General features: G+C 49.0%; 1 protein-coding gene across 1 annotated transcript in view; it reads right to left on the reverse strand.

Annotated features, from left to right (window-relative positions):
- Window positions 1–668: 668 nt before the first annotated feature.
- The window catches only part of CNGA3 (cyclic nucleotide gated channel subunit alpha 3), a 48,974-nt gene continuing 26,933 nt past the window's right edge, over window positions 669–22,709 (reverse strand). The window contains exons 3-7 of the mRNA XM_054678681.2: window positions 21,991–22,104; window positions 19,431–19,610; window positions 10,028–10,144; window positions 7,830–7,936; window positions 669–3,965 (exon numbers count right to left, since the gene is read on the reverse strand). Coding sequence (XP_054534656.1) covers window positions 2,554–3,965; window positions 7,830–7,936; window positions 10,028–10,144; window positions 19,431–19,610; window positions 21,991–22,104 — 1,930 coding nt within the window. The 3' untranslated portion in view covers window positions 669–2,553. The remainder of the gene's footprint in view (window positions 3,966–7,829; window positions 7,937–10,027; window positions 10,145–19,430; window positions 19,611–21,990; window positions 22,105–22,709) is intronic.

A 22,709-nucleotide genomic window follows, 5' to 3' on the forward strand; every position in this document is an offset into this window, starting at 1 on the left:
TTCCATTTTTTAAAGCATTTATTTATTTATTCCCTCATTCATGCATTCATCCATAGTATAATGTAATTCTGAATTAGTAACGCATATCCCCATGTGAAACAAATTTACAACTAGAGTACAGTATTCATGTCACATCTTTTCATCTTTAGCCTTAGTTTCTACTCAAAGCACCATTTTTAACATTACTTAGGTCATTGTTTTACTCTATGTCCTTTAGTAAAGTTATGTCATATATTTCTAATATAGCTAGATTCATTTGTCACAATCTGCTTTCCATCCTTGTATTGCCCACATTCAGGTTGATATTTTAAAATTTCATACATTACAGTTTATTCTTTGTGGTATACAGTTCTGTGAGAGTGGACAATGCACAGTCATATACCCACCACCCCAACACCATGAAAAACAGTTCCATCACACTAAAAATTCCCCCGTGATCTCCTTTGCAATCAGCCTCTACACCTCCTGACAACCCCTGGCAACCGCTGAGCTGTTTTCCACCATTATTGTTTGCCTTTTCCAGAATGTCATACAAATGGAATCTTTTTCCCTTGATCAATTGCTCATTCATTTTCATTCCTGAGTAGTATTTGATTATAGGTGATTGTATAAATATACCACTGTTTTACTTTTTTCTTTATTTCTTTCATTTTTTTTTTTTTTTTTTAGAGACAGGGTCTTGCTATGTTGCCTAGGCTGTCCTCAAACTCTTGGACTCAAATGATTTTCCCTTCTCAGCCTCCTTAGTAGCTGGGATTATAGGCACACACCACCTCGCCTGACTGTTTATCTATCCATTCACTTATTGAATGATATTATTACTGCTTCCAGATTTTTGTTAATAATGAATAAAGCTGCTACCAACATTTATATACATGTTTTTATGTGCATATAAGTTTCAAATTCTTTTAGGTAAATACCTAGGGTGTGATTGCTGGATCATATGCTAAAGCATACGCCTAACTTTATAAAAACTACCAAATTGTCTTCCATATTGCATATTACAATATTGCATGCCCACCAGCAATGAATGAGAGTTCTTGTTGGTTTGTGCCCTTAACAGCACTTGGCTTTGTCACTTTCTTGGAATGTGTGCCATCCCCCACATCAGCACCTATTCTTTCTAGGGAAGCCATTGCCCTAGAAACATACTCTGGGACTGAAACTTCCTTTATGGCAAGAGCTGAAGCAAGAGTCATTCCTATTTTTAAATCCAGGTCTTTATTTTTCCTGTGCAAATATGAATGCAGGCATAACTAATAGTTAAGGCTTTTAAAATATATACATTTTGAGGAGGAAAAGAGGAGAGAGAAGAAGGAAGAAAGAAGGAAGAAGAAAGAAAAAAGGAAAGGAAGAAGAAAGGAAAAAGGAAAGAAAGAAGAAAGACTCATCTTTGGGTAATTTGCAACATGTTACATAAGTGAAGGATGGAATTTGAGGTCATAATTTGCAATCACGGAACTCAAAAATATAAATCTGTTATAAAATGTTAATGAAATTATATTTACTGGGGTTTGTTTTTTAAAAAAGCTAATTTCTGCAATCTGTGAGCTTTCGGTGAGCCAAAAGCTTTGCCTCGGGATGCAATTCCAAGGGATCTTGAGGCTTCCTCTTCATGGGTGAATGGGCAGTTTGCAAAGATACGTTCCTAATGGTCTCATCTTCTAAAACTCTTAGTTGTCAGCTTTTTTGGTTTAGTACACCATTCCAGCCTTCAATCTAAAATGCTCTCCCTGTACATAGCTCTCCTCCTTGAGTTAGAATAGGTCACCTAGGGCCCTGACTCAAGAATGGAGGATAGGGGCTGTCTTTGAATCTCTTTGGCAAGTGAGAAGGAGGGGATGTCTCTTCTCCTAACTGAGATGCTTTTTTCTGTGAAGCAGATTCTGGTTTCACAGTGGCTGAACGGCAAGGAGTCTGGATTTGCTTCACAGATTTTAAGTGACCTCAAATGGGGCAGCCTCTTTCCATCCGACAGAACTTCTACTTGCCATAGCACTCCCAAAAGCCAGGGTTTCTAGGGCCCCAAAGAACACACGAGGTGATACCAGATTAAGAAATATGCCTCAAACTGTCTTGTGTAAGTCTGAATTTTAGTCACTATGTTGTACCTTCAGCTTCCTGTTATATACCCATTATCAGGTGGTGGTGGAGTGAAGTTGGAGAGGAGAAAGGTGACTAAATAATCTTTCATTTATAAGAAAATTAGATTAAAAAGCCTAAAAACGCCTTGCAGATTCCATAAAAAAGTAATGAGAGTCCTGTGTGCACGTTTTCATATACTTGGACTGGGGATACCTTGTACTTTGCAAAGCCCTGCCTGGTGCAGTGTTTCATGCGGACTTCACAATCAAACCTGGCACTTCACTGGGACTGAGACAAAAAGTCCCATTTTCTAGGTGAAGAAACAGGTTCTCTCAGGCAGTCACACAGCTTTCAAAGGGTGAGTAGAGCTGGAATTAAACCCTGACCAAGTTCCATGCCACACAGCTGTGGCCACATACGGTCACCCTGACAGTCGACCCTGTGAAGCAGGAGACAGATGCTGCATTTTCACTGTTGTTTGTCCTCTGTTTTTGTAGCATCCCCGGGAACTTCCCCATCAGCCAGGGGCTTGTCCCCACCACCCTTCACCTGGCTCTCCAGTTGGCTGAGACGCTGCTTCATCTTCATCTGGGTGGCGTTGTACTCAGCCAGGAGGCGTGCAAACCTGGTCTGCAGGGTGTCCAGGGAGGACCCAAGCTGCTCCACTTTCTCCTCAAGGTCCTTGGGGTCCGCCCCCGCCCTGGCCAGCTCCTCATCGATCAGGTTGTCTTTCATCAGGATCTGCCGTCCTTTCTCCTCCAGGGCCTTCTTGGCTTCGGGGTACTCGGTAAGGGCCTCCATGAGATCGTCCTTTGAGAGGCAGAACAGGTCTGAGTAGCCGATGCTGCGGATGTTGGCCGTCCTGCGGTTCCCCGACTTGCTCCCCTTGATGTTCAGAATGCTGATCTCCCCGAAGTAGCTGCCGTCGCTGAGGACCACGAACTGGGTGACCCCATCATCAGCCACCACGGCCAGCTTGCCCTCATTGATGATGTACATCTCCTTCCCAATATCTCCCTTCTTGCAGATATAATCCCCAGGGCTGAACACAGTGGGTCGCAGCTTCAGCACCAGCTCCACCAGCAGCCCCGCCTCACAGTCCTGGAAGATGCGAACCTTCTTCAGCGTGTCCAGGTGCACGTTGATGGCGATCTCAGCCTTCAGCTTGTCTGGGAGGCTCTTGAGCACCTCCTTCTCATCCACCGTCTTCTTGTTGGCCCACAGGTAGTCAAACCACCGGATAACCCGCGTCTCCAAGTCCTTGGTGACCTTGCGGAACTGCATGTACTGCTTGATGGAGTCAATCTTGGCCTGGAACTCTGCCCGCGAGGCATTCATATTCGAGATCATGGAGCCCACATTGCCCACAATGGTGGCAAAAATCAGAACACCCACCAAGAAGTCTATGACCACAAAGAGATACTCCTCATCTTTCACGGGGGGTGGGGTCTCACCGATGGTGGTAAGGGTCAAGGTGGACCAGTAGAGACTGTAAATGTACTTCCTGGAGAGGCGCCCATGCTCTGGGATTGAGATGTTTGGGTAGACCCAGGAGTCTGTCCCAAAACCAATGAACTTGGAAATGGCAAAGTAGATGCAGGCATTCCAGTGGATGATGATGAGAATGTACAAGACCAAGTTCCCAATCCTGAACATATTGGGGTAGTTGGTCCTTGTCTCTGTGCGGTCAAAGAATTCAAAGAGCCGGGAAAACTTCAGTAGGCGGTTGAACCTCACTTCTGGGTAGTTTGTGCCCACCTTTAAGTAAGCCAGGTCGGTGGGGACCAGGGACAACACATCCAGCTTGAACTGCGTGGTCGTCTTGTAATGCTGCCACAGCCTGTTGGTATCACTGACCATTAAGCCTTGCTCGAGAAAACCTAAAGAAGAAGATGGAGGTCACTTGGGCATCACAGAGGCTGACTTTTTTTGACCATAGTACAAAGAAACATATTTTACCTCACGGCTACACAGTATGCAGTGATACATATATAATAGAAATGATTTCAAAAACAACACTTACCATTACTACAGGAAATGCACTCTGATATTTTCTGTTCTATGAGGTTCTAGTCTATTCTATTGATTTTTTTTAAAACATAGGTTGATTGAGTAAATTTAAATATAAATTGGGTATTACATAACAAAGAATGATTATTAAATTTTAAAAGATAAATGGAAATTATATACATATTTTAAAAAAGGATCCTTTAAAATTAGAGATACATGTTGTAAATCAAAAAGTGACATAGGGCCAGGTGCCGTGGCTCATGCCTATAATCCCAGTACTTTGAGAGGCCAAGGCGGGCGGATCACCTGAGGTCAAGGGTTTGAGACCAGCCTGGGCAACATGGTGAAACCCCGTCTCTAGTAAAAATACAAAAATTAGCCAGATGTGGTGGTGCACCCCTGTAATCCCAGCTACTCGGGAAGCTGAGGCACGAGAACCACTTGAACCCAGGAGGTGGAGGGTGCAATGAGCCAAGATCGCACCACTACACTCCAGCCTGGGCAACAGAGTGAGACTCTGAGTCTTTAAAAAAAAAAAGTGACGGAGGCAGATCTCAATTGATTTAGAGGTTTATTTTCACCAAGGTTGAAGGTACACCTAGGAGAAAGAAACACAAGTCACAGTAGGATCTGTGGCCTGTGCTTTTTCCAAAGAGGGTTTTGAGGATGTCAATACTTAAAGGGGACAGAGCAGGCAGCAGGCAGGAGAGGAGAGAAGAAAGAAAAGAAAGGGTGGGTAGGCAATGAGGCCAGTGGTTATATTCTTGCTAGGCTTTGATTAGGGCTCAGTGAATCTACATGTGAAAAGAAGGGAGTGGAGGAAAAGTAAATTATGCAAACTACATTTTACGTAAGATAAAGTAAGCATGTGAAATTACAGCTATCTGGGAAGAAAAGGAAGGCAGCTTTTGCATGACTCAGTTCCCAAGCCTAACTCTTCCCTTTGGCAGAGTGAGTTTGACTTCCCGAGACATTCTATTTTCTATTCAAAATGCTAAAGTGCTTACTGCCTGGGGTTTGCTTATGCCAGCCAAGAAAAGGATGGATGAAACAAAAAAGCAAAAACAAAAACAGGAAAATGAAACAAGAAAAGGGCGGATGAAACAAGAAAAGGAACAGATGAAACAAGATGGGCAGAATGCTGATAACAGCTGGAGCTGGGTGAGGGTACATGGGGATTCATAACACTATTCTCTCTGCTTTTGCATACATTTGAAAATATTAATAATAAAAATGTAAAAAACACAGGCCATGGCCTCCCAAATTGATTTCACCAGTCAGCAATGGGGCACAACCTGCCTTTTGAAAACACCTTCCAGGAACACAGCTTTCCTTGGTTGCACGTGACTGTTACCCAAAGGGCTTTTAAAATATATGAAGTTCGGGACCCACCCCCAAAGAATCTGACTGGTCTGGAGATGGGCTGGACACCTAGAGCCAGGGGCATTATGATGGGTGAAATCAATTAAGGAGGCCATGACCTGCATTCTTTTTTGTTTTTTACATTTTCAAACATGCACGAAAGTAGAGAGAATAATAGAATTAGTCCTTTTAAAATTGCGGTGAGCATCAGAATTTCCCTGAGGGCTATGCGAAACACAGAGTGCCAGCCTGCAACCCAGAGTTGGCTCCCGGAAGTTGGGGGCAAGTCTAGCAAGTTCCAGGTGATGCTAGGGCTGTGGGTCCAGGCCACCGAGGCTAGACTGGGGTAGGACGTCTCACTCTGCTCAAACTGAAAATCTAGTGTGCTGTCACAACAAAGAACACCCCACTTCACAGCCCCCAGTTCTTCTTAGCATTATTTGTTATACATGCGTTACTGAGGGCCTTGATCATTATGTAGCCTCCTGTGCCTCCAGCCTCCTCCCCACTTCTTTAAGATGTCTTCTCTCAATTCTAATGATGTTTTCCTTGGAGTGTGATTCCTGTGCCTCCCTCTCTCCCAGCTTCCTGCTGAATCTTGGTTGCTTAGGGTACTACCCAAGCACAAGAAGGTGTAGGGTTAATGTCTGAGTCGGGGTGTCTCATCCCACTGAAGCTGGACTGAGACCAGGGACCATCAGCCCAATGGGCCACTTACAGAGCTCGTGTGTCTGTGGAGTTTAACATGACTGCAGCAGCGGGGCAGATGGCCAGGGCTGGCTAGACCACCCACGCAAGCCTCAGCCTGTGTATCTGAGGTCTTCTAAGTTATGATGCTAGGCACCAGTGTGGAAGCAAACAGAGGACCAGTCTGGCGTGGCTGGGCAGTGACTGTGGACTTTGGACAAGTCACTTGGTGTCTCTGATGTTGGTTTCTAAATCAGCAAGATGGAGGTAATCACGCCTGAGCTTCTTGTCTCATGCAGTGGTTCTAATGAAGAAGCAAGACGCACTTGAAATGTATTGTATGTGGAGCCACACGGAGGTCGGCTACTGTGATCTGCTGGTGTTTACATCAACAGCTATGGCATAGCATTATTTTATCATTTTTTTTTTGAGACAAGGTCTTGCTCTGTAAACCGAGGCCATGACTCCCTACAGTCTTGACCTCCTGGGCTCAAGCAATCCTCTCACCTCAGCCTCCTGAGGCACACACCAACATGCCCAGCTAATTTTTTCTTTTTGTAGAGACAAGGTCTTGCTATGTTGCCCTGGCTAGTCTGGAACTCCTGCCTCAAATGACCCTTCTGTCCTGGCCTCCCAAAGTGCTGGGATTACAGGTGCCTGCACCCATGCCTGGCCTGGCACAGTTTTCAGTTCAAAAATCTTGGAAACAGGGCCTCTACCAGCTTAAGCAATGTCTTTGTGCAGATTAGAAAAAGATGTCCCAAGGGAACACAGTTCAGCACCTAAGAAATGTGAAGGGGTGAGTATCCTTTCCCATCCCCAACCACAGATGATTCGAAGGAAGTCTTCATTCACCTGGGCCCTATTTCAGATTTTCATTCTCCACATGTTAAAAGTCCTCTGAAAGCCACGGAGTAACATGTCCTGTATCCTCTGACTGTCCGAGAAGAGAAATTCCAAGATTGACTGAGCTCTCCTTCCTGCTCACCCCAGTGTCAAGTAGTGAGAGCTGGAGGGGTCCTTCGAGATTGCAGTCCGGCCTGGTTATTTCTTTTCTTTTTTTTCTTTTCTTTCTTTTTTTTTTTTTTTTTTTTTGAGACAGAACGTTGCTATGTCGCCCAGGTTGGAGTGAAGTGGCATGATCTCCACTCACTGCAACCTCCACCTCCCGGGGTTCAAGCGATTCTCCTGCCTCAGCCCCTCAAGTAGCTGGGATCACAGGCACATGCCAGCGGGCCCAGCTAATTTTTGTATTTTTAGTAGAGATGGGGTTTCACCATGTTGGCCAGGCTGGTCTCGAACTCCTGACCTCCAGTAATCTGCCCACCTTGGCCTCCCAAAGTCCTAGGATTACAGATGTGAGACACTGCACCTGGCCTGCCCTGCTTATCTCAGAGGTGACAAGAACAAGGCCCAGAGAGACAGCCTGACTTGCTCAAGGTCACACAGCTTGTTGGAAGAGCAGAGCCCAGAGCTTAGGTGTCCTGGCCCCTGCTCAGCGTCCTGTCCAAGGGTTCCATGTAGAGGGGCTTGAGGCCACACCACCTACCCTCACTGTCGGAGGTCCCCAGACCTGCCTGGCCTCTCACGGTCAAGGGTAGGTAATGTCCCATCCACCATGCTGGGTCTCCCGGAACACTCCCGTGGGCGCCACGGTCCCCTCCCCAGGCCCAGGGCACACTCACCTGTCCGAGCTCGTACAAGCACATCCAAGACATACAGGACATCTGCCGAGTAGTCCAGGACCAGCCACAGCATCAGGTACTCGGACTGCAGCTCATCGAAACAGGCCCTAAAGAAGCCATGTGGGAGATGGATGGCTGTGCGTGTGTTTCTGGAGCGTGGACCACCCACATGTGGGCACGGGCTCTGTGTGGAAGATGCTGGATCATGTAATATGGGAATGGCCCTGCCTGCGGTGTCACTACCTCAGTGTAATCACCCCCACTTCTGATGAGGTGTCTCTGAGAAGCTTTTCTGTCCCACAGTCACAGAACTCCTGAGAAGAGCTGGGATTGACCCCAAAGAGCGGCCCCATTGCCTCTCAGCAGAAGCTACAAGATCCCAGGAGGTACCGTTTTCCAGGCCACACTGGCAGAGTCAGGTAAAGGGGCTAAAGACCTGCCCTTTCTGGGGTCAAAGTTCAACAAAAATAGGAGAATTTCCGAGAGATTAACAATGGAACAGACAGTAAATATTTTCTACCTTCTCCATCTTTCTGCTGTTTCCCACACAGGCAGCACCCCTAGCTGTCCTCCTATCCTCACGGGCACAGCAGCCTGCCCCTGCCGCCCACCTGCTGCTTGCTCAGCGCCCCAAAGCCTCCTGCCCACCTGGAGGAGAACAGTGCCCAGCCCTGCCTCCCCAGAGCCCGCGTGCACCAGAGAGCAGCAGCTTGCCCAAGCACCCCATCCTGTCTGCTCGCTGGGACAGGCTCCAAGTTCTTCCAGTTTTCACCTGCCCCGCAAGCCCTCCGAAGAGCAGGAGATCAGCCTATGTTCGAATAATCGAAAGCCTCTGCTTCCATGTGGATGGCATCCCTGACGTGCGGCATAATCTGGAATGCCCCAAAACTCATCAACTAGCCTCTCAGAGCAGTGGCTCTCTGTCTTGCAGGCTTGCTCAGGAGTGCCCCGAAGCCTACTGCCTACTCTCAGAAGGACAGGCAGGACTTGCCTCTGCATCCTCATTTTGCGTACTGGCTCCGGAGAGCCCCAAAGGCACCGTCTCCTCTCGCATGCATCCCAGTCCCACACATCTCAGAAGAGACCTGCCTCTGCACACCTGTCCTGCACACTTGCTTGGGAAGTCCCCTAAGCCCTCCCGTGTACCCTCAGAAGACCAACAGTGTACCCTGCATTGGTGTCCTGGAGCAGGCCTGCTGGGAAGGGCTCCCAAACCCCATGCTTACCTAGAGAGAGCAGCAGGTCATCCCTCCTCCTTGCCCTGCAGCTTGCAGCCTGCAGGCTTCCTCAGAAATGCCCCAAAGTCCCCGCCAGCACCCCCAAGCAGCAGCTTGTCCTGCATCCTTGGTGGACAGTGTGCTCAGGAACGTTCCCTCTGGTAGCCCCACCCTGGAGGCCTGCTCAGAAAAGCCCAGGCCCCTGGCTTCCCCTAAGAGGAGCAGTGTCTCGTCCCTGCATTCACAAACAGCAGGTTTCCTAGGAGAGGCCCTCAATCCCTCTTCTGCTTATTAGAAGAGTAGTAGAGGCCGGGAGCAGTGGCTCACACCTGGAATCCCAGCACTTTGGGAGGCCAAGGTGGGCAGATCACTTGAGGTGAGGAGTTCAAGACCAGCCTAGCCAATATGGTGAAACCCCGTCTCTACTAAAAAAAAAAAATACATATATATATATAAAAGCCAGGCGTGGTGGCTCATGTATGTAGTCACAGCTACTCGGGAGGCTGAGGCAGGAGAATCGCTTTAACCCGGGAGGTGGAGGTTGCAGTTAGCTGAGATCGCGCCACTGAACTCCAGCCTGGGTGACAGAGTGAGACTCTGTTTCAAAAAAAAAAAAAAAATAGTAGCAGCTTGCCCCTGCCTCCCTACCCTGCTGCATGTTCAGAACCACCCACTTATCCCTCCAAAGAGAAGCAACCGCCCCTGCATCCTCCTCGTACAACTCACTTGAGGGGGGCCCCACAGTGCCGAAACCCTGGCTGTCCACCTGAAGCTCAATTCCCCACCCATGCTTCAGAGCATCCTGATGGTCCTCTTGGGGAACCTTCTATTTTTAAAAGGAGAAACCGAGGCACAATAACTAAGTGGTGGCCGTGAGGGGTCCAGGCCTTAGGCCTCCCGAGGGAGAGGTGGAGCTCTGGCTCCTGGGCCTGGTGCCCTGGTTTCCCCCTTTCCGCTGCACCTTCCACCCCTGTCGCTTACCTGCAAATAAGCAGACACCAGTTATAGAAGACAGGCAGGGCGATGGCGGTCAGCCAGCGGTAGTACAGGTTGCTGGACGGGTCCACCACGATCGCATCCTTCTTTTTCGTCTTCTTCCTGGAAACCCACACATACACAAACAGCACACTGTGCTCCAAGACTGTAGCTTTGGAGGGTTTTAGAGACCCTAGGGCAATTTCAGGCTGAAGCCCAAGATGTGGCTGTCCACAACAGGGTCCTCTTAGTCTCAAGGGAGTCACATGGGGAGTCCTTGTAGGGGAAGGCAGGCCAGGAGGTAGGGTAGACTCCAGAGGTCCTTCTCTCCCAGCTCAGTCCCAGGAGGTCACGGTCGACTATAAGGTAATGGTGATGACATCCCCATGTGCCCACGGCAACATCCACACCCATCAGGATGCTGAGAATGAAAACGCAGCATGGCAATGTCACAGAGGTCTGCTAAAGTCTGGGGAGCTTCCAGAAAATGCTGATTCCCAGGGCCCACTCACCTCTTCCAGGGCTGGGCCTGGAAATGTGCATTTAAGCATTGCCTGGATAGTTCTGAGGCAGCCCCTCTCTGGACAGAGTTGGGGAGCCCCACAGTATTCCCTCGAGAACCCTCTCCACCTCCCTCACTGTGTTTGTGCGGACGTTGTAAAGGCTCATTTCCAAGGGCTTGCATCACACCTCTCCATCAAAAGCCTGGGAATAACCTGTCACGTGGGCCCGCACGGAATGAAATACATAGTTTAGAGTGCTTAACTTTTATTCTTAGAATTTCCTGCAGATTCAAGTTTACAGGCTGTACTGGAGACTGCCTTTTCGTTGGGTCCATGTGTCCCCTCTGCCATCCCATGCGACCCACGCTGGCCCAGGCCTGCAGAGTGCTCCTGTGCTCCATCGGAGACCCCAGTGACTTCCTGCCTTCACCTGGATGCTGCAAGTGCAAGGTCACTCACTGACGGGGCTTTGGGACGTTCCCTACAGCTCTCATCACCACTGAATTTGGGTGAAAGTTTGTGAACACTGTATCTTCCAGTGCCCCAGAGAAGCCCTCAGCCTACGTGTGGCCGGCCCACTTGTGAGGGCAAACGAAACGCTTCAGGTGGGGGGCACATGAGCAGGCTCACAGGGGCAGCCCCCGGCTGCCCACCGGAGGCTGCAGACAAGCAACTCTCTTTACTTGTAAGCCCCCCTTGAGTTCCCAGAGCTTGGAGAGGATTCTTTCTGCAAGATGGGGGCTTCACATGGTCTCAGGAGGCATGGTCTGCAGCCTGCTGGGACCGACTTTTCCTCAGCTCCAAGCACCCTCTCCCCTCCAGGGCCGAAACTAAGGCCCCCTGATAGCGTTGCTCCAAGATACCCAGCCCTGGAGCCCTGCAGGGAGGGGTCGGGCCTGCTGGGACCACGGCGCCCCGTCTTTAGAGGCAGCTCCCTTCAGTACTTCCTCCTCGTGTTTTAGGTAGCTTTTCTCTCTTCTTTTTTTCTCTTCCTTCTTTTCTGCCTTGCTGCTGGATGATGCCGGGGCACATTTAGCAGACTTCATATATCAAGGACATTACCAAGTGGAAGGGGCAGGCTGCGGCGTGCCGGAGAGAGGGCGTGGCGTGCGGCGTCGTGGAGACGTCCTGGAGAGAGGGCGTGGCAAGGGGTGCTTCCAGCGCATTGGGATGAAATGGGGTTATTGATTTGTTATTATTATTCCTGAAGCGTGAGGTAAACCGCCCCATTGAGTATACATTGAGAAATTAATGGCTCAGTCTAATGTTCTACAATTTCTGATCTATTTTCATGAGCTCCTGGGAAGTCACAAACAGCCAGAGACTGGAGACGTTTTGAGGTAGTACGACATAGACCCAAATCCACACATTGAATTTGGGAAGGTTACTCGGAGTTTTGGAAATCCCACGCCAGGCTCTCTGTTCTGAATGGAAGGGTGTGGCCTGTCCGCTGTCCTTGAAACCTGTCTCTGGATCAAGTGAAAACCTGGGCCTTAATGAGAAAGCCAGTGAGCAGAAGGGAACCAAAATTCGAAGAGGCGGGTCTGTGACGCATGTAGTGGCAAATACGTGTCGTCGCAGGTTCGCAAATGTGGCCGAGTTCAGACACGCCTTCAGACTTTGCTGGGCTGCGAGGCGGTTCAGGCAGTGTCCGCAGGATGGTCCTGTGACTGCAGGTTTTACTTCAACATATGACTTCACACTGCTGCCTCTTCTTTATTGGGTGTCTTTTAAGAGCTAGGAAATCTTATAAAGTTATCTAATGAATACATGTAACATTTCTTCAAGGCAGGCAGTAATGCCCCATTGAATAGTTGAAGAAACAAAGGTTGCGGAAGGGATAACCCCTGGAGTCCCCTTCAGGCCCCTCTGATTTCTCTCTTCCACACGCTGAAGGAAGGCATGGGTTGAGAGATAAATTCTGCTAATTAAACACTCATTGAAAAAGATCCATTCACAATTACCTAACACTTCCTATGGAAATAAGGCTGTGTGTGATGCGTGTGGAAAAATAATCACTGCCATTATTCATGACAATCAAAAAGGGAGAGCCGCCGAATCACACGACCATGCAGGCTCATCCTCAACGGTGAATTCTATATGGACACTTAAAACGCTGTTTCAGAAGAGCTAGTGACGTGGGAAAACGGTTCCTAATAATTTGCTAAGTTAAGAAGCAGACTACAAAAGAGTTTACCATAATAGCTGGATCAGTTTTCTATTTCTGCTGGAACAAATTACTGCAAACTTACACAACATAAATGTATTATCTTGCAGATCTGTAGGTCAGAAGTCTACTGTGGATCTCACCAGACTAAAATCAAGGTGTTGACAGGGCTGCCATCCCCCAGAGTCTCTAGGGGGGGCTCTGATTCCTGCTCGTTTGGATCTTAAGCAGAATCCAGCTTCTTGTGATTGTGGGGCTGAGATCCTGTTTCCCTGCTGGCTGCACCTTTCGAGGCTGTGGCTTCCTTAGCTCAGGTCCCCTTCCTCCATCTTCAAAGCCAGCAGTGATGGGTCGAGTCCCCCTCACACTGTGACTCTCTTCTTCTTCCATTTACTTTCTCTGACCCACTCTTCTGCTTTTAAGGACTCATGTGATTACAGTGGGCCCACCCTGATAATCCAGGATAACCTACCTGTATTAGTCTGTTCTCATGCTGCTAATAAAGACATACCCGAGAGTGGGTAATTTATAAAGGAAAGAGGTTTAATGGACTTACAGTTCCACATGGCTCGGGAGGCCTCGCAATCATGGTGGAAGGCAGATGGGGAGCAAATTCATATCTTACATGGCGGCAGGCAAAGAGTCTGTGCAGGGGAACTCTCCTTTACAAAACCATCAGATCTCGTGAGACTTATTCACAGCATGGGAAAGACCCACCCCCATGATTCAATTACCTCCTACCAGATCTGTCCCGACACATGGGAATTAGAGGATCTACAATTCAAGATGAGATTTGGGTGGGTACACAGCCAAGTCAAATCATTACCTATCTCAAGGACCTTGAATGTAATCACATTTACGAAGTCCCCTTTGCCATATGAGGTAACCTGTTTACAGGTTCTAAGGATTAGGATGGTAGACATCTTTTGAGGGAGACTGTTCTGCCTACCACACAAGTCAATATTTATCGAGCACTTTTCACAGAGTAACACATTTAGTTTTCACTCCCACCGTGTAATAAGACCCTATTACAATCCTTATTTTATAAGCCAGGAAACAGATACACAGAGAAGTTAGGTAACCTGCTTATGTGGTTTGAATCTGTGTCCCTGTCATGGTGGTGGATTTCTCATGGTTTAGCACCAACTCCTTGGTGCTTTGCTTGAGACAGTGAGTGAGTTTTCTTGAGATCTGGTTGTTTACAGCACCTATCCCGCCTTCCTCCTGCTCCTGCCGTTTGAGACTCCTTGCTCCCCCTTTGCCTTCCACCATGATTGAAAGCTTCCTGAGGCCTCCCCAGAAGCAGAAGCTGCTATGCTTCCTGTATAGCTTGCAGTACCTCAAGCCAATTAAACCACTTTTCTGATAAATTACCGAGTCTCAGGCATTTCTTTCTAGCAATGTGAGAATGGACTAATACACTTGTCCAAGGTCACAAAGCTCTGAGGCAACTGAGTTGGGAAACAGATGCTCTTAACAAGTATATGTATATATAAAATATATTGTATCAATCTATGTATTCAATATATATGCCTAGGAAGAAGTTGGAAGTATATTTGTCAACATGTTAAGTGGGGCTATCTCTGATAGTGGAATTCCATGGTTAGCATGAAGTGCAGTTTTTGTGTGTGTATGCCCCTGTGTGCTTTTCTTGTTTTCCAAGTTTTCAGCAAGAGTATTTCAATAAAGTGAATCAGAATAAAAGGTTATTAAAATCATTAAATGAAAAGAGCAAGGAAAGTTACCCCTCCTCTGTCCTCCAGGGTGATGTGAACCCTGGTCTCTTTTCAGGCACTGGAGTCTTAACGTCAAGTCACCAGCAGATGGCGCTGCCCTCAAGCTTTTTGGGTGAGCTTTGCCCTGCAGTTTACGCCGGACTCAGCTTGCCTTGTGCAAGATTTGTGGCCCTGGATTACGGGCCTTGGCCTGTCCTCTGGGTACCAAACTGCTGAGAGCCTAGGAAAGACCCAGCACCATCGGCTGCGTCCCCAAATCCACCCAGCACTGCCCCAAAAGAACCCTACACAGAACTGCAAAATGCTGCTGGTTTTGGCTGGGAACAGTTTGATGGGGGAGGGAAAAATTATTCAGGACAAATGAGACCATATGAAAATGACAGAAATGGAGTGAAGAGTCGGGGAAGGTGTTCATAAATAATTATTTTGTGTGTGTCCTCATTTTGGGATAGTTCCCAGTTTTGTCCCTTGGTCCTTGGCTTCAAAGTGGACCAGTGAAGTGAGCCCATTTATTGAAAGATTGAAGAACCGGGTGCAGCCCACGCTATCCACCCACATCCTTGCCCACACCCCAGCCCCAGGACAAAGATGCCTAGAAACCCCCAGGACCTCTGTCCATGGTTTCAGTATCTGGAGCCGTTCCCTGCCTGAAAGACTTGATACTGCAGCTGCAAGGGTGTTTAGTGTCAGGTTTGGCTTTAAGTCAAACACATATCACTATAGCTATTGCTTTGTAGATAAAATCATCTCATTTTTCTTTATGGCTGGCATTTGGGTCTCTGGATTTGATGTCCAAGTTTATGCAAACAAAAGACATGCTTCCTTCATGGAGAAAATAGAAAAAAGTTCTATCTGAGGAACAAAGAGAGAAATAACAAGAAAAACGCTTGGCACATTTCTCTGTCTGTTGGAAGTCAAGAAATCGGCATTTCTCACTGATATTGGTATTTTTTCCCTAATCTCCAACTAAGACTTCCCCTCCTGAATAGTGCCACGCTGTCCCTAATCTGCCACCTTAGTATCTGGTGATGGAAAAAGGAATTATAGCAGGTCACCCTTTGAAGAGGCTATTCTCTGGACATGTTTAAATTGCCTTTTTCCACTGCTCTGATTACGCCCCCAAAATTGGCCCAAATTGGCCTTAAAACACGGGAACTTCAGGCGAGGCGCAGTGGCTCATGCCTGTAATCCCAGCACTTTGGAGGCCGAGGCGGGTGGATCACGAGGTCAGGAGGTCGAGACCATCCTGGCTAACACGGTGAAACCCCCTCTCTACTAAAAATACAAAAAAACTAGCCGGGTGTGGTGGCGGGCGCCTGTAGTCCCAGCTACTCGGGAGGCTGAGGCAGGAGAATGGCATGAACCCAGGAGGTGGAGCTTGCAACGAGCAGAGATGGCGCCACCACACTCCAGCCTGGGCGACAGAGCGAGCCTCCATCTCAAAAACAAACAAACAAACAACAACAACAACAACAACAACAGCAAAAACAAGGGCATTTCACTGGCACTCAAGAGCCTGAGGTTGTAGAATAAGAAAATGCCTTTTCATCGTTAAGGAGAATCTCCACTGCTCTGTCAAGGAACTCCGGTTCTGCACCCTCAGATATATCGTGGTATAGAGTGCTAAAGCTTAAAGCATTTATCTGATCCAATTCCTTTGCTTTATGGATGAGAAAAATGAGAGCCGAAGAGATCAGACGACTTCCCCAAGAAGTCACACAGATCTCATCCCTCCCCCACTTCTGTCCACAGGGATGGAATTCCAACAAAGGGAACAGGATTCTAAAATATTCTACTGGTGTTCTGGTAGTGGGGAGCAGGAGCACTAAGGAGAGAGGCCAAGCTGGGGCTTCTATGGGGTGGAGGGCACCGGGCTTGGGGAGGGCTCTGCTGGGTGTGTGGGTACTTACTCCTCCTCGGTGTTGTTGCTGGTGTTAGTGTTGCATTTGGCCAGGGGCCAGGTGCTGCGGGAAGGTAGAGAGAACATCAAGGGTCTGAACTCTGTTTCCATTCCTTGGGGCCATTTCACCAGGGGATTACCATGCCCCACCCCCCCATCCCTATCCCACTGCTTCCAGCCTTTGCACTCACAGCTTGAAGAATACGGGGTGGTATTGTCAAGGCCAAAATGCTTTGTGATTAGCTACCTCGGGTAAAAGCCTTGGGGGAATTGAGAGTGAACATGGCTAAACTGAGGCTTCTGAAGAAATGAAGATTCAGCCGTTTGACTCCTTCCAGCTTCCCTGCCTCAAATTCCACTCAATTTCCTTCCATTCCACCCTGGATGGGGCCACGTGCCAGGCACTAAGAGGGGCACAGAAATGGACCCTGCATGGCCTCTGCCCTCAGTGCTTCCATGCCTCTGTGGTGGAGGAGGTCTTGCACCTTCTGCCCCAGGATGGACGCAGCCTGCAGCAGCAACAGCGACTTGCTCCCTCAGCTGCAAAGGCCTCTTCCAATTAGCAGGGCAAGTAATTGAGCATAGGTGGGATTGTCGCTGTTTTCAGTTTATCCTCCTCTTGTCCTCTCCTACCTCCCCAAATTTTACAACTCCAGGGCCTGACACCCCTGATCTATGTGAGAATCTGGTTGAAGGTAAGGGCTGGTTTTGCACAAACTGGATATTTATTTAAAGTTGAATTTTGCAGTACTTCATGATGTTCTATAGGAAAAGGTATGATCTCTGACCGCCAGAACACATTTTCAACATGGCTGGGTTAAAAAAGCCAGGCGGCCTCGCAGGGCACTGCAGACCCCTCATAGGAGACCACGGGAACTGGAGCCTGAGGCAGGCGACACCCCCACCTGACTCCCGGGGCACCTCTTCCACGATGCTTGATGTCCAGCCAAATAAATGCCATTATGATGACTTCAGCTCGTCCTGCCCAAATCTCCCTCTCTCCGTCTAAGATATGGCCATAACCGCTTGTTTCTAGATTGGTTCTGCTCATCTGAAAATCTCCCAGGAACTGGAACCGCCGTGGGATTGTGAAGGAGGGAAGGTTCAGCTCCATGGGGGATGCAGTGGCTGTGTTCACCACGCCTCTGTGCCCGTAACCACACAAAGCCAAGCCCACACAGGAGAACTAGGACCTGTCTGTGTATATACTTGGCTTTGCAGTGGAGACTTTGCCTCCAGAAAAATTCAAAATCCTCACCCCCAGGAAGACTTGCTGATTGACCAACACTATCCGCACCATCGCATCCATCTTCCCATGCTGACCCTGCCCGCGAGTGATCCATCAGATGTCTGTGAGGTGGTCGGGGCCTGCCCTGGATATGGTCCTAGCTCAACCCTCCATTCGTCTGGTCCCATCGGGAAATGGACAGAGAGTCTAACATTCATCTCTAAGGATGTAGGAAGGTAACTTGATCAATTTAAATAAGGAAGTCTTTGCTTGCCCAAAAGGAATTAGACCAGTCTGGCTGGCTTGCTGAGAAACTTCTTTTTCCCCCCTCCCTCTTCCTCTTTCTCCACTTTGTCCTCTTTCTTATCTGCCTGCCTCCTTATCTTTCTGTCTCATGGTGTCCCTCGAGGATACTGGATGCCCAGTCCTGGGAACCTGGGACCTCCCTGCACTTGTCTGGGCCAGCGCCCAGGCCTTCCCCAGCCTCCTTCCCCCAGCCCAGGAAACCCAAGCGTTTGCGGTCCAAGCTCGTGTGAAAACTCTGGCCTTCCCATCTCAGTCAGGGATTCTCACACCTTTCCCCGGGTCTCCTAAAGCAGTCACTGGCAAGACATGGCCTTGAACTCTCATATTCCATCTTAAAAATGCCCGTGCCGTTCGCCATCCCCTGCATCATCTATGACATACAAATACCCACTGCCACTCCCCATACAAATATGGAATGAAAATGGACGTTCCCGAAAGAGCCACTGGGTTTCCCCTGAGACTTCATCACCTTCACACGCCAGAAACCCTCATATGACCATTTGAGAAGCTCCAAACCTGAACCCATCTTCTCCTCATTGACATACAGATAGCTTTTTCTCTAGCAAATTATATAGGGACTGTCTGTTCTGCAGTCATCATGCTTATTTGATCCCCTTTTCCCACCCCCCAGAAAATAGGTTCTGGGTGAGAATCCACCTGTTTGGGAGGCTGAGGGGAGGTCAGCTTCCCCTCAAAGTCTTACCTCTCCTCCCTTCCAGACAGACCTGAGTGTCCTAAAGAGACCCTCTACTGCTCAGTGACAATTGATTCAACCTGTGCTGGCCCAGGGGTCTCTCTGCAGACCACCTGCTGGGGAGACTTCTCACGAACAAGTCAGGAGGGGAGGCAGCAGCCCTGTGTCTGTGTGTAAGGGGGTACCAGTCTGATTGCAGGTTTATCTCCCAGTTAGGGTGGGGGCGACGCAAGAAGATGCAGAGAGGCCCCAGTTCGGCAGATTTTCCCTCCAGAAAGCAAGCACTCTCCCCACCTCGCTCTACTCTCACCATTGTCCCCTTCCCCACCTGGTATTTCTCAACCTGATCTGGGACATGGATGGCTCCCCTTGAAAATTCTGACCAACCTGTAGACTCTCTTCCCAGAAAAATGCACGCGTGCCTACACATAAACTTGTGGATACCATTTAGACACCCCCCCAAGGCTCCTGCTATAAAAGACCCTGCTTTTGAGCAAGATGGGTCATAGTGGAGTCTAGGACGGGGGTCCTTGGTGAAGAGAGATAGGTAAGGCCAGCATCCCCCGATGAGTTTCTGAGAACATGATTTCCAGGGGACCCTAACAGGACCCCTGTGTAGGATAAGGTGAGTGGTCAAATGAGGCTGGGGGCTCTGGTTCAAGGGTTTTCTCCCTCCTGCAAGGCCTCTTGGACTCCGCAGAGGCTGTTAGAGCATGTAGTGCTCCCCCAAGGGCAAACACTTTCTTCAAGGAACAGCTCATGGGGATGACGTTCCAGGCCACCTGTGCTGCATCCAAACAGGATGGAGCAAAGCACAGGCTTCCTGCCTGGCCCCAGCAGGCACCGGAGGCCCCTTCTTCTTTTCCATTCCTTACCTTCTCCCTCTGTCTGCTGGCTCCTGGCTGCCCACATTTGCCTGGGCATTGCTTTCTTGGCTGGACACCTCCTTAAGCTCGGCTCCACGGAAACGATCAGGAAAAGAGTCCAGTCCCTGGTCCTGGTGGTGCACATGCCTGGCAGCCCACCTGCGCAGCAAGAAGATGAGGCGCGACAGCCTGGAAGGCGACACAAGCACTGAGCCAGAGGGAGAGGAAAAGCCCCCCACACCCCCAACCCCCAGTCTTTCCCTCTCTCTCTTTCTCCCTCCCTCTCTGTCTGTCTCAAGGGATGGGGCAGAAGCAATGATGACCAGTAGGGCGTGGGTGCTGGGGGCCCTGTGGTCTAAGTTTGCATCTCTGCCCCATGGGGACTGTTTTTCCCCTCTCCCTCCACCCTGCAGTCAGGGGCAGGCTTCCCTGGAAAGGGACACTCTCTTTATTACCATTTGTCCTTGAAGCACTTGGACTCTGCCTAAGGCATGATCCTTCAAACGGGGGATTAGCTCACTCCTTTTGCCCAATGGAGAGCTCTTTGTTATGACTGCCAAGTGCAGGAAGAGTAAAGCAATGTGGGTTTCAAAGGATGACAACATTGAGAGCAAGGTTATTTATTTATTTATTTATTTATTTAGAAGTTCTTGAGATCTGATACAGCAAGACTTAAAGGAACAGGCGTCCAGGCACAACCTGGAGTCTTTTCCCAGCTTTTATCTTATTGGTGTGTTCTTGTACAAACTAGAGTTTTCTCCCCAGGCCTGGGAGGTTCCTTTGCAACTTGCCCTGGGCCCTCTCCCGGAGCCCGGCCCTGCCTGGAGCTTGCCGTGAGCTCCAACACCTGCGACCACACTGGCAGTCCCTAGAGCTCATCTGAGACACACGGGCCTGAGAGGGGCCTTCCCTCCACCCTGCCTGCTGTTGCTGGTGTCTCTGCCAGAGGGGAACAGTGGGGAACAGGCCCAGAGACTCCATTCTGTTTCTCGGCTTCTGGTTTCCCTGATTTGGCATCTGCAGTGCCCTCCCCTGGATGGGGTGTCCCGAGCCAGAGTCAGTACTGAACAACCTGGAACTAAGCTATGAATTGTCACATACCTTGACCCTAATCACACACTTATGACCTTAGCCTAAGGGAATACATTGACTAAGAAAATATCTCTGTAGGCAGATGCTTACAGCTGCTGCCGCAGACATATTTGGAGGTATCTGCCAAGCCCAGTCTCTCTGCCGCAGACAATTCCTGTAACCACACACTTCCTCTGCCAAGAGGGTGGAACCAAGGTCATACTCCCTCCTCCAGCCTCAGACAATGGGACTAGGACAGACAACTGACGCACAGAGAGCCACTCAGGCCTCTGAACTGAGAGCTACTCGAAGACAGGGTTGGGTGTTTCAACTCATGGTCACATGGCAAAGGCTGTTTTCAGCCTTGTGCCAGCTGATATTGGAACAGAGAGAGCCAGAATGGAGGGGACATGCAGAAAGAAGCACAAAGACCATGAAACTCCATGAGAAAATGGGAGGGGGAAGGTGACTACCTCCCCAGGTCCCCTCCTGCGAGCCCCACTGGCTCTGTTTCCCTGAGATAGCTTGTGTTGCAAGCTTACAACACACCCTGTATCAGCCCTACAGAGCTGATTTAAAGGTGTTCTCTTTCTTCCTTTATCATCAAAGAACCTTAAGACAGCTCTTTATTAGTAAAATGCAAACACTGAACATCACTTACATGCCCAGCTACAATGGACTAGTTAAATAAACAATGGTGGAGTAGCATCCTTCATAATGAAAAGCATGAAGAATAAATAGATATGTGAATTTCTTTTGCGATAATCTTAAGTAAAAAGTTTAGAACATATGACTATGTAAGACTCTGGCACTGGAAAAAAAACCACGTGGTGGAAGGAAATAATGAGCCTGGTGTTTGTTGAGCACCTGCCGTGAGTCGGTGCTTGGCTCTGAAGCAGCTTTCAAGCCACCTGTGGGGTAGGCACTGTTAGATGCATTTCTAGATGAGATTTGAAAAGGTGAAATGACTTCCTCAGGATGGGGCAGCTGTTGAAGCTGGAGTACGGATGTCATCAGGGGGAAGCAGAGCTTGGAGTCTCACTAATCTTGCAAACAAATGATTTTGCAAGGACACCTGCCCTGGGGTCCAGACAAGCACCTGGGAGACCCTGCCAGAGCTATTTCAGACCTCATCACCACCATCCTCAGCACACCACTGTGTCCACCCAATCAAAGGTCTCCCACGGCTGGCTGCTCTTACCACCTTCTCCGGTTGGCTTTTTTTCTGAATTCTTCCAAACCTGAGCAAGTACCTCAATGTCAGCTTTTATTAAGCAATTTCAGATAAAGGCAGTTTTCCTTAGACTTTTCTGAGCTCAGAACATCTGACCCAAGAGGAAATTACTCACTGATAGTTTTCAGGCTGCTCTGCTCCTGACCCTTTCTTTTCCAAATCTTCAACTCCACCCCCATCTAGCACTTTTTCCTGAGAAGTCACTACCTTCTTTCTGCCACAGTGTCTCCCAGGCCAAGGTAGGGACTGAGGCTGGTCAGTTACCTGGCGATCCCCTGGCCGGTGAAGGAGCCCTGCCCAGAGTCAGCCAGTCCTCTGGTCTCCATGGCGATCCCCGGCTGCAGCACTGACGATGTCTCCTCACTTGACGAGTGGGCTCTAGGAAATCAGATATGCAGCAAGCAGAATTGATTTCAAGCCCATCTACCTCCTGGACACAGCCAGGAGTGAGACGGTCAGATGTTCTGCTTAGCAGGGAAAGCCACCCTCACAGATCCTCATCCCAGGGGCTCCCCACTTCCCTTTGCCTCCTGCAGATAGATTCTGGATTTTGGTATAAACGTGGCCTTTCCTTTACAGCAAGGAAGGTAGCTACTGTCCAGGGCTAGGTGAAGGGACGGGAAGGTGGCAGTACATGCTGGCCTGGCCCTCATCAAAGCACTGGGTGGGGAGAGGTCCCGGGGCTTGCCATTTCAAGCCAAAGCAGCTGCTTCCATAAAATGACTCCAGAACGAGGATTTTGGTTCCAACACTTCTCGCCTACTGAATTTCATCTTCTGAGGCTAGATTGAATACCCGCTCCTTAGGGGTCTTCCTGAGCCTCCCTTCCCACTGCGTGTGCTGCAGCCACACTGCCTGGGCAGCTGTTTGTGGGCTTGTCTGGCAGGCTTCCTGGGAACCCACTGGTTAACACGGAGGCCCTGGAATATTGCACAGAACTGGCCTAGCTCTCCACATGCAGTTCAAACAATTTGTACAGTGCT

Source organism: Pan troglodytes, chromosome 12 (assembly GCF_028858775.2).
Source record: "Pan troglodytes isolate AG18354 chromosome 12, NHGRI_mPanTro3-v2.0_pri, whole genome shotgun sequence".
Taxonomy (NCBI): Eukaryota; Metazoa; Chordata; class Mammalia; order Primates; family Hominidae; genus Pan; species Pan troglodytes.